The sequence below is a fragment of the Bufo gargarizans genome, chromosome 2, assembly GCF_014858855.1.
Source record: "Bufo gargarizans isolate SCDJY-AF-19 chromosome 2, ASM1485885v1, whole genome shotgun sequence".
In the NCBI taxonomy this organism is placed as follows: domain Eukaryota; kingdom Metazoa; phylum Chordata; class Amphibia; order Anura; family Bufonidae; genus Bufo; species Bufo gargarizans.
Window position 1 is genome coordinate 187,550,955 of NC_058081.1, and position 12,575 is coordinate 187,563,529.

The 12,575-nt window shown below is 41.8% G+C and overlaps 1 protein-coding gene across 3 annotated transcripts in view; it reads right to left on the reverse strand.

The window, feature by feature from the left end:
- Nucleotides 1-12,575, reverse strand: part of LOC122927687 (very long-chain acyl-CoA synthetase-like) — a 173,683-nt gene that overhangs the window by 11,519 nt on the left and 149,589 nt on the right. For all 3 annotated transcript variants that reach the window (XM_044279774.1, XM_044279773.1, XM_044279775.1), the window contains 4 exons: nt 8,664-8,822; nt 6,991-7,115; nt 6,634-6,828; nt 3,418-3,508 (listed from right to left, as the gene is read on the reverse strand). In XM_044279774.1, coding sequence (XP_044135709.1) covers nt 3,418-3,508; nt 6,634-6,828; nt 6,991-7,115; nt 8,664-8,822 — 570 coding nt within the window. The remainder of the gene's footprint in view (nt 1-3,417; nt 3,509-6,633; nt 6,829-6,990; nt 7,116-8,663; nt 8,823-12,575) is intronic.

Sequence of the window (12,575 nt, forward strand, 5' to 3'; positions counted from 1 at the left end):
AAAAAAGCCTTATAGCAGTATTTTTAGTCAAGTTTAGCTTGTGAGAATGTCCAGTAAATATATAGTGGCATATTTATTAATACCAGTTTTTTAGACCCCGAACTTAATAAACCCTGAAGCTGGCAGTGGATCCGCTGGAGTTATGAAGAGGCACCGGCCTCTTCATAATTTCGGCGGATCCTCCGCCAGTTCTAAATGTAAGGCAACATCTTAGCTGTTTTACATTTAGATCTTTTTCTAGGCCTGAAACGGGTGTAGAAAATGGTAAATGCGACAGGCCTGCCGGCCAGTCCCCTTCCCCACCCACGCCATGCCCACCATTTTAGACCTGTGGGGAAAAGTCGCAATTTGCGGCTGAGATATGCCTAATTTAGGTGTATTTCAGATTAATAAATGACCCCATAATGTCCAATTTAAATGTATTACATTTATAACCCTAAATGGATGTTGTTGACTTTCATCATTCAAACAGTTACAACTATATTAGCGTAATACTAGTACTTCTGTCTCATTGTACAAACATATAATGATTGTTGGAGAGCTCATGATCAGCCACTATTGAGGGGAAATGGAGTAATTTTTTCCCCATTTTTCATTGAAATGAAAGAGACTAGTATTTATGGGCATACTCTTCTTTTAGGTTTGCCCTAAAACACTTAAAGAAATGAATTGTCTAAACCAGACAACCCCTTTGAAGACTTATAAATACTGTGGGGCACATTTATTAAGACCAGTCTTAATAATGCCCTTAAACTGGCAGTGGATCAGCCGAAGTTATGAAGAGGCGCCAGTCACTTCATAACTTTGGTGGATTCTCCGCCAGTTCTAAATGAGCTGTCTTACATTTAGACCTTATTCTATGCTTGAAACAAGCCTAGGAAATGGTGAATGAGACGAGCCTAGCGGGCCCACCCCCTTCCCTACCTGTGCCACGCCCAAACTTTTAGACCTGGCGTGAGCAGGGAGAAGTTGCAGATTGTGGTACAACTTACCGTTGCGCCAAAATCTGCGCCTGAAAGACGCCTAGTTTAGGCATATTTCAAATTAATAAATTACTCCCTGTATCTGCATAGGGCTTACAAACTGGGTGTTAAAGGGGTACTACAGAAGGTAGATTTTTTTTATCCTTAGGATGTGCCATCACTTTTTGACATATTCATTCATTCATAACAGTGATTGCGCTGCAGCACTTCAGTCTTTTTTGTGCACAGCATGGATGCTACTGGAAATACACAGCCACATTTACTTGGGGGGCACCACTGTCTAGAGAAAAACTGGGAAAATCCATCCTTGGAATTAGCAGGCTCTGAGCCGCTGGACCACCATTGACCTGAAGCTGACAGCATAACTTGGTAATATGCCATTGCCCTCTAGTTAAATATTGAGATGAAGGATGTAACCCAATTATTGCTTCTGGGTGATCAGAAGAGTTTAGTAGAAAGAGATAAAAGCTTTTTACTGCCGTTTTTTTTAAATCTCCCTTAGAGTCTGAGAAGGTATATTCCAAGTAAATACCACAAGTTCATAGTTGAAAGGTTCTAAGTTTCTAAAAATATGGATGTGGAGGATTTGCCATTTGTGCCTTGAAGATATAATTGTGCATTAAAGGTCTATTAAGTTTTGGGGTTTTCTTTTCTCCACCTGCACCAGGGCTGTAGGTTGGGATAGGTGCGATGTGTCTGTAAATGTATTTAGTTTAGTTAGGAGAGTTTGTTCCTGTAGCAGGACAGCCCCATTAACTTAGGGAGCACTTCAATTGGGGAGTGGTAAAGGCTGGTAGGGATGGTTGGCGACTTTGGCAATATGATTGATTTAATCTTTTGTACATGTAGTCTCAATAAAATAATTTCCTTAGGGAGCACTGCTGTGCAGAGAAAAACTGAAAATGCATTTTTGGAATCATTGGGCTCCCAACCATCAGACCTCCACTGATCAGAAACTGCTGGCATATCATAGGGAGTACCCCTTTAATGTTTTTTGGATTGTAATATTTAGAGCATTGTAAAAAAATATTATAACTTGATTAGATAGGATGCATATTATGTTATTAACCTAAAAATATGGTGATTTACAGCCAGGGCTTTTTTTCCTCAGAGAAAAGGTGGTGGAACTCACCCCCCCCCCCCCGGCCATGCCCCTACCCACCCCTAGGACCGCCCCCTAAAACCGCCCCTTTAGAGAACAGGGATGCAAGTAAAATTTGGGGGGCTATAAAAGTCCAGCCCAGCAAAGAACCCCCCCAGATGAGGATGGCACTGTTAATGGGGGATCTGGGGATGACACTGTTAATGGGGGATCTGGGGATGGCACTGTTATGGGGTGGAGGATCTGTGGATGGCACTGTTATGGGGGATCTGTGGATGGCATCCACAGATCCCCCATCCTATAACAGTGCCATCCACAGACCCCCCATCCCATAACAGTGCCATCCACAGCCCCCCTTAACAGTGCCATCCACAGACCACCCCCTTAACAGTGCAATCCACAGACCCACCACCCCCTTAACAGTGCAATCCACAGACCCCCCACCCCTTAACAGTGCCATCCACAGACCCCCCACCCCATAAAAGTGCCATCCACAGACCCCCCACCCCATAACAGTGCCATCCACAGACCCCCCTTAACAGTGCTATCCACAGACCCCCCACCCCATAACAGTGCCATCCACAGACCCCCCCACCCCATAACAGTGCCATCCACAGACCCCCCCACCCCTTAACAGTGTCATCCACAGACCCCCCATTGCCGCTTCAGTACAGTTATAAAATGTGTAATTTAATTAATAATGATTCATGCTGCCCCCAGTCTGTAGTATAACATTCAATATATCTACTCACAGGGCCACTGTTTCATCGTAATGCAGACCGGCCGGGCAGACGAGCGGCAGCATCACTGACTGACGTCACGTGCCTGCGCCGCCTGCTTCATTCATAAAGTAGGCCGGCCTGGATTACGATATAACAGTAGCCCTGTGGGTAGATATATTAAATGTTATACTACAGACTGGGGGCAGCATTATTAATTGAATTACACATTGTATAACTGTACTGGAGCGGCGGGGACGGAGCACAGTGAACGCACCTGCCCCCAGCTCCTCCTCCCAGTCCCTCCCCGCTGATACATCGCAGCCTGCGATGCTGGAGCATGGCAGGCTGCGATGTCAAAAGGTGGCGGAACCCCGTTCCGGTGCGTTCCGCCAGAAAAAAAGCCCTGTTTACAGCTCACTTGCAACTAACTTTATTAGTGGTAAAAAATAAATAAATAAAAAAACAACAACACAATTGCATTTCTACAAAATTATATAAAGACCTTCACTCTGTTAAAAAATTTCTGAAGTGCAATTCTGAGATCCAGTTATCCTGATAGACAAGAGCATCAAAAATGTATTAGTGTAACAGTTCAAGTACAGAATCATACCTCCTGCTACTCTGATACAGTGTCCTGCAGCATCTCGAATCGGTTCATCAATTTCCACATCAAATTTAACAATTTCAAAAGGCTGAAACAGCTGAAAAAAATATAATGTATGGTAAAAATCAGACTTCCATGCTGTTTTTTTTTTTTTTTACTTCATTATATGTATATCAACTATTAAAGGCTATGAACACCTTCAGGGGCAATTTTTTTTTTTATTGCATTGTACCTATTTTGAGCTAAAAATATATATTTTTTAATTATGGTAGTCTTTATTAAAAATATGGAGCTGTACAGAGCTGAGATGCTCTAGAAGCCTGTGGTCTTTTCTGTCATCTGTGGAGCAGAAGGACTCCGTATCTCTGCTCTCTGACATTATAAACACTCATTATAGCTCAGTCCTTACCTTACTGATAAGAATATGTTTAGAAATAAGGGTTATTAAATGACTGGCACAAAGTGTACCAGTCACACAGTAGAAAAAAACTGTTAACCCTTTGTGACAGAACGGCTCAATATTTTTAATAAAGGCCAATAGAAAATATGATTTTAGCCAAAAATGAGTAAAATGTAATCATAAACAAAAATTGCCTTCAAAGGTATACATAGCCTTTAAGGCTACATGCACACGACTGTATGTATTTTGTAGTCTAAAAACTGCTGATCCTCGAAATATGGATACAAGTTATGTGCATGCCGCATTTTTTGCAGACCTAATAATAGAAATTCCAATTTCTATCTGTAAAATGGACAGGAATAGCACATGGTCTGTCATTTTCGGGATGGACACACGGATGTCGACAGCACATGGATAACATCTGTCTGCTGTCTGCATTTCTTGCAGCCCCATCGAAATGAATGGAAAAAATATATGGTTGTGTGAATGAGGACTTAATCTCGCATACCCTTTACTATTACTGTACACTGGTCCAGATTTACTAATGTGTCTGCGCCAAAAACGTGTCCAAAAAAGTGTCACAAATTGGCGCATCTAGTGGTTCAAACTTTTCCCTGACAGGCTCGACAAGGTGGCAAGGCTTTGTAGAAAAAGGCTGAGCTTCTGAGAAACAAGGTGGGCCATTTTTGTGCCAGAATCGCAATACAATTGGAGTAAAAATCAGTTTGAAAGTAAGTGAAACCAATAGTTGTATAGAGTCAGAGAAAAGTATCTATCCTTGCACCAGATGTATCATCCAGTCTGAGCCACTGTGAACTGCCTGGTGCAGGTCTACACAACCTGTCTAAGCTTATGCCAACTTTCGCAAAAGTAAATTTGGGCTACTGTTTACTATTTAGGCCTGGTTTTAGATTGTGACCCAAATGTTAAATATTCTTCTCTCCCCCCCATCCATGCTGCCATCGGCTCAGTGGGATAACAGCTTTTATAACTTCATCCAATCTTTACATAATTCATTGTTAAAAGGGTTGGCCACCTTTTAGTTTTTTTGTAGAAATCCACTTCCCCCAACCTGGCCAGACCTACTAATGGAAGCATACTTACTGTCTCCCCGCTGCTGGGTCCCAGCTCATCTCTCCCTGGTTTTAGCTGGGACCCACACTGTCAATGTCTTTTTTTATGCCGCTGCAGCCAGTGACCTGACCCCCTTGCATCAAGTGACCAATTGATGTGTTGCAAGGTGGTCAGGTCACCAATGCGGGGGTGTCACACCGGATGTTGACAGTGGGGGAATGGAACAAGACAGCCAAAGCCAAGCAGTGAAGAAGCCAGGACCCAACAACCTCTGTAATTTCTTTGGAAAATTCAGGACAAACTCTGAATTGATAGAATCAGATTGCTCGAACTGATCAGTTTCTCTACTGTTGTTATAATTTCTGAGTAGAAGGTACAAAAAATATATACTGTATGACTAAGGCTACACGGCTGCAAAAAATACAAACATCCGTGTTCTATTCTGGTTAGTTTTGCGGACAATAGCCATTTCTATAAGAAAACTGCAGCATGCACACGGGCGGTGTCCGTATTTTGCGGATCCCTGGTACACGGACTGAAAAACAGCCTCTAGCCTAAATAGGATGGGTGCTGTAGCTTTAGGCCTGCCCTAATTTGACAACAGAAATTATAAGATCTGGTGGAAAACAAAAGTTAAGCAAATGCTTTCCTATCATAATGTATAGAGTTTGACCATGTGATTGGCTGGATGGTGCCCTCAGCTACACATTTTTAGGTTTTCAGATCACAGACCCCTGAGGAAGCCAGTTCATCCAGTGATACTTGTTGGGTTGGTCCTGTGCAAGCCACTGGCTCCAGTACTTTTGACGGCACTTAATCTTTGGATGTCACTTATTGCTCCAGGACCTTTCACAACACGTAATGACTTGGTGCTTTCCTATTTTAGATTTTGATCTGTTTTTCCATTTTTTTTATATCTGGCATTCATGCTTTGATTATCTTATGATATACAAGTGACAGACTTCTTATGCTATGGACCACATGCAATAAATAGGGGCTTTTTGTTTGTACTTAGGCGGTGGTGATCTTTATGAACTTCATCCAAGTATTTCTGTATGCAGAATTTTAATTTTAACCTAGCTATGGTTTTAATGTGGTTCTACATTTTGTTTCAATCTCTGTATTGTACAGATTCTCACAAAATTCAGTGATTAAGTTTGAGTGATATTAAAACCAGAAAATGCTAAATTATGCTTGTTTGGGACAAAACAAAAGAGACTACATTTAATCTTAGGCTACTTTTACATCATAGGATCTCAATAGTGGAAGAAAACGGTTCAGTTTTGTCCCCATTCATTGTCAATGGGGACAAAACTGAACTGAACGAAACGGAATGCACCAAAATGCATTCTGTTCCGTTTGGTTGCGTCCCCATCGCGGACAGAAAAACGCTGCGTTTTTCTGTCTGCAATGTGGTGCGGAGCAAGATGGATCCGTCCTGACACACAACGCATGTCAATGGGGACAGATCCATTTTCTCTGACACAATATAAAACGGATCCATCCCCCATTGACTTTCAATGGTGTTCATGACGGATCCTTCATGGCTATAGAAGACATAATACAACCGGATCCTTTCATGACGGATGCATGCGGTTGTATTATTGTAATGCAAGCGTTTTTGTAGATCCATGACTGATCCGCAAAAAACGCTAATGTGAAAGTAGCCTTAACCAACTTTCATCTAATGCTACAATTCATTGCAATATCTGTATGTTTTGGTACTTTAATTGCACTTAATGTCTTACCTTTAAGAAGTAGTTGAATCTTCCCATTGCACCTTCTTTCTGTGTGTAGTTTAAAAATAATACATTCCCTTCTGTGGCTCCATAGAATTCATATAGCTTGATTTTACCAAAACGATCAGTGAACTGCCGCCAGATCTCTGGTCTCACCCCATTGCCTATAGCAAGACGCACACAGTGATCGGTGTCATTGTCTTTCTAGAAAAAAAAGGAGCATGATGGAAAGTTGAAATCGTTAGAAGTTTCTTCCTGGGATGCAGATATTAAAAATATTGTTTTAGCGCTAAAGAACCTTACAGAAGTTGCTTTCAAAGCAATAATGAATTCTAAACAAATTAGAGATTTTGAGGCTTTACCCACCTTAGAAGTGTTACATAGATATCGAAGTATCTCCCCAATATATTGGAATGATGTTACATTGTATTTCCTGCAGTCGTCCCAGAATTGACTGGATGAGAATTTCTTTCGTAAGACACAAGTAGCTCCTACGCAAAGAACAATCATCAATTTATTCTATATCAACAATATAATATATATATATATATATATATATATATACACACATACATATACACTCACCTAAAGAATTATTAGGAACACCATACTAATACAGTGTTGGACCCCCTTTTGCGTATAGAAATGCCTTAATTCTACGTGGCATTGATTCAACAAGGTGCTGATAGCATTCTTTAGAAATGTTGGCCCATATTGATAGGATAGCATCTTGCAGTTGTAGGAGATTTGAGGGATGCACATCCAGGGCACGAAGCTCCCGTTCCACCACATCCCAAAGATGCTCTATTGGGTTGAGATCTGGTGACTGTGGGGGCCATTTTAGTACAGTGAACTCATTGTCATGTTCAAGAAATCAATTTGAAATGATTTGAGCTTTGTGACATGGTGCATTATCCTGCTGGAAGTCGCCATCAGAGGATGCATACATGTTCTCATTCTGTTTACGCCAAATTCGGACTCTACCATTTAAATGTCTCAACAGAAATCGAGACTCATCAGACCAGGCAACATTTTTCCAGTCTTCAACAGTCCAATTTTGGTGAGCTCGTGCAAATTGTAGCCTCTTTTTCCTATTTGTAGTGGAGATGAGTGGTACCCGGTGGGGTCTTCTGCTGTTGTAGCCCATCTGCCTCAAGGTTGTGCGTGTTGTGGCTTCACAAATGCTTTTCTGCATACCTCGGCTGTAACGAGTGGTTATTTCAGTCAACGTTGCTCTTCTGTCAGCTTGAATCAGTCGGCCCATTCTCCTCTGACCTCTAGCATCCACAAGGCATTTTCGCCCACAGGACTGCCGCATACTGGATGTTTTTCCCTTTTCACACCATTCTTTGTAAACCCTAGAAATGGTTGTGCGTGAAAATCCCAGTAACTGAGCAGATTGTGAAATACTCAGACCGGCCCGTCTGGCACCAACAACCATGCCACGCTCAAAATTGCTTAAATCACCTTTCTTTCCCATTCTGACATTCCGTTTGGAGTTCAGGAGATTGTCTTGACCAGGACCACAACCCTACATGCATTGAAGCAACTGCCATGTGATTGGTTGACTAGATAATCGCATTAATGAGAAATAGAACAGGTGTTCCTAATAATTCTTTAGGTGAGTGTATATGTCATAGTAGCACTCGTATGTACACTAGAACTTTGCATGGGAGGCCTAAGAAAAAAATTTCCTCAATGAATATATTCAGTAGTTCTGTGTAGTACTAAATCTAGGTAATTCTGCCTGAAGAAGCTTCCTCTAACTTTTTTTTCAGTCATTCTCCTTTTTTAAATTCAATGGCCTAACGGACTCCAAACGAAAATCCATAAGAAAAAAATGGTGGCATCTTCCTATTATGGAAGTATGCTAGCCTAGAAACAATGCAGGGAATATGGTCAATGGTCAATGGGTCCATATTGCAAACATGCCTTATGCTTCTGTGCCTTTATGCTGTGTATAATTTAAAGAGAGTCTCTTAGCAGTTTTGCATAGTTTTACATTTGGTATCAGAAAAACTAAAGATGAATTTGTGTACCTGTCTGCATACATCCACGGACTCCAATGAGCAGCCCAGCACTGTGGTAAAGAGGTAGTGTAATGTAATATACATCCTCGCTTGTGAGTCCACATAGCATGGCCACTGTGCAGCTCGTGAAAGCGCGCCTTTGTGTTATTATAGCAGCCTTGGGAAGCCCTAGAAGAAAAAAACATGAAAATGATTAGACTTCTACACTCACTAAAAGATTGAAAGGAATAGATCCGTGCACAATGGGATGGTTGAGCTACATATATGCCATTAATGTTTTACAGATGCAGGTCCCACCTCTAAGACCTGCACCTATCTTAAGAACAGAGCCCTGTTCTCGAGATAGGTTGAAATCTCACTTCTGGGACTCAAACCTATGGGACACAGTGGATAAGCAAGAAATGTTCAGATGGAAATACCCCTTTAGGGTCTCAAGCACATTGCAGGATGCATATGACATTTTATTTTTATAACAATTGCAACAAACACTAAAGATCCACACTATTCAAAAATTATATTGGTTATAACAAAAATATATTGTAGTAACAGATATCATATATATATATATATATATATATATATATATAATATCCGCAAATCTCTGTAATTTCTCTTGACATGACATTTAGTGGGAGGACTCAACTTTCTTATAAAAATATTGCATATTTATTGAAGATGATGCATCTTAATTAGTTTTGTAGCAGAAGTTACAGGAAAATATCAATAGAGTTCAGAATTGTGCTTAAAGGGTAACGATCATGTTTTAATTTAAAAAAAAAAAGATCAGTTTTAGCATATATTACTGCTGCAGCAGCATTATGCATAAATCAATCTTTAGTTTCTTCACATACCACTGTTTTCCTTTAGTTTTTCCCTTAGTTACGTCTGTTTAAACATTTACAATATAAGGACCTTCTCAAGATGGCTCCTCTGCCAGTTCTCTGAGGCCAAAACTGCTTTCCCTCACTTCCCATACACACGCAGCTTCCCGCCAGCCAATCAGATTGGATTACTGAGAGACACGCCTCCTCACTCTGAAGCCTAGTGCAGTGTGGAAGACAGCCACTCTGTCTTCTGTTTATATTAAAAGGAAGACAGACAAGCCCTAGTAACGGTCTGTTAAAGGGGTTGTCCGAGTTTAGAGCTGAACCCGGACATACCTCCATTTTCACCCCTTCAGCCCCCCTGACTTGAGCATCGGAGCAGTTCATGCTCCGATGCTCTCCTTTGCCCTGCGCTAAATCACGCAGGGCAAAGGCATTTATTGGAGATCCAGTGACGTACCGAGGCTCTCCATGGGGCTGCCAGGAAGCCAGGTGACCGGCACTGATGGGCAGGATTTAGCGCTGCCATAGCCAGTAAAACTGCTAGGGCAGAGCTAAAGCCCGCCCATCATAGCCGGTGACATCACCAAACACACTGCCGGGCGGAAGTTTCCGCCCGGCAGTGTGTTATTGAAAACAAAAGAGACCTTGCCCTGCACGATCTAGCGGAGGGCAAGGGAGTGCATCGGGGCATGAGATGCTCCGATGCTAGCCTCAGGGGGGCTGCCTGGGTGAAAATAAGGGTATGTCCGGGTTCAGAGCTGATCCCGGACAATCCCTTTAAGGGAGCAGTGGAAAGGGACAGAGGACATTAATAACAGCTGTTATTATAAGATAATTACTGATCATTTGACAATCATTGACAGACTAACATTGACAACTATGTTTCTATGTTTCTATACATGCCTAGCTCTAATAAACCCCTCTGGCTATGAGCGATGCGCTCTGATTGGATGCGCTCACAGCCAGGGAGAAGAGAACCGCTCCAGTCTCCGCCTAGTATAACCAAGTCGGCTAATTAGAATATAAGGCACCAAAATCAATGGGGGACAACAGCGGACGAATGGCGATGAGATCGGTGGGGGCCGCCCTATAAGGTAAGACTCTAATTAGACTAGGGTTAAACAGATGAAAGGTCCTCTTTAATGTCTTGTCGTCCCATCCTTGAATGCCGACTCAGTTATGGCTTAATCCTTGAGTTCTCCTGTTTCCATACCCCCTTAATATCCTCCAATGTCAGATCCTATATCCTTTCACCTTTGTCCCACTTTCCTAAAACGAATACTAATTGCATATATGGTAACATTCCAGTGCCTTTTCCAATTTGGTCAGACCCCAGGCCCTCCATAGCAGAGTGATATAATACTCATGAGATTGCTATATGCCTTATAACTTTGTCCAATGACTGATTATCCTTGGACCATGCATCTCATGGTCCTTCTTTCTGTATATATATATATATATATATATATATATATATATATAAATATAAATAGATACTATACAGATATATCAGCATGAAATATAACCTTCACAATTCATACCATTTAAATGAATACATTGTCACATAATCATCATATTTAACTATATACAGTACAGACCAAAAGTTTGGACACACCTTCTCATTCAAAGAGTTTTCTTTATTTTCAGGACTATGAAAATATTAGATTCACACTGAAGGCAACAAAACTATGAATTAACACATGTGGAATTATATACATAACAAAAAAGTGTGAAACAACTGAAAATATGTCATATTCTAGGTTCTTCAAAGTAGCCACCTTTTGCTTTGATTACTGCTTTGCACACTCTTGGCATTCTCTTGATGAGCTTCAAGAGGTAGTCACCTGAAATGGTCTTCCAACAGTCTTGAAGGAGTTCCCAGAGATGCTTAGCACTTGTTGGCCCTTTTGCCTTCACTCTGCGGTCCAGCTCACCCCAAACCATCTCAATTGGGTTCAGGTCCGGTGACCGTGGAGGCCAGGTCATCTGGCGCAGCACCCAATCACTCTCCTTCATGGTCAAATAGCCCTTACACAGCCTGGAGGTGTGTTTGGGGTCATTGTCCTGTTGAAAAATACAGGTCCTTCTAAAAAAATTAGCATATTGTGATAAAGTTCATTATTTTCTGTAATGTACTGATAAACATTAGACTTTCATATATTTTAGATTCATTACACACAACTGAAGTAGTTCAAGCCTTTTATTGTTTTAATATTGAAATTAGCATATCATGAAAAGGATCTCTAAACGAGCTATTAACCTAATCATCTGAATCAACTAATTAACTCTAAACACCTGCAAAAGATTCCTGAGGCTTTTAAAAACTCCCAGCCTGGTGCATTACTCAAAACCGCAATCATGGGTAAGACTGCTGACCTGACTGCTGTCCAGAAGGCCATCATTGACACCCTCGAACAAGAGGGTAAGACACAAAGAAATTTCTGAACGAATAGGCTGTTCCCAGAGTGCTGTATCAAGGCACCTCAGTGGGAAGTCTGTGGGAAGGAAAAAGTGTGGCAGAAAACGCTGCACAACGAGAAGAGGTGACCGGACCCTGAGGAAGATTGTGGAGAAGGACCGATTCCAGACCTTGGGGGACCTGCGGAAGCAGTGGACTGAGTCTGGAGTAGAAACATCCAGAGCCACCGTGTACAGGCTTGTGCAGGAAATGGGCTACAGGTGCCGCATTCCCCAGGTCAAGCCACTTTTGAACCAGAAACAGCGGCAGAAGCGCCTGACCTGGGCTACAGAGAAGCAGCACTGGACTGTTGCTCAGTGGTCCAAAGTACTTTTTTCGGACGAAAGCAAATTTTGCATGTCATTCGGAAATCAAGGTGCCAGAGTCTGGAGGAAGACTGGGGAGAGGGAAATACCAAAATGCCTGAAGTCCAGTGTCAAGTACCCACAGTAAGTGATGGTCTGGGGTGCCATGTCAGCTGCTGTGTTGGTCCACTGTGTTTTATCAAGGGCAGGGTCAATGCAGCTAGCTATCAGGAGATTTTGGAGCACTTCATGCTTCCATCTGCTGAAAAGCTTTATAGAGATGAAGATTTCATTTTTCAGCACGTCCTGGCACCTGCTCACAGTGCCAAAA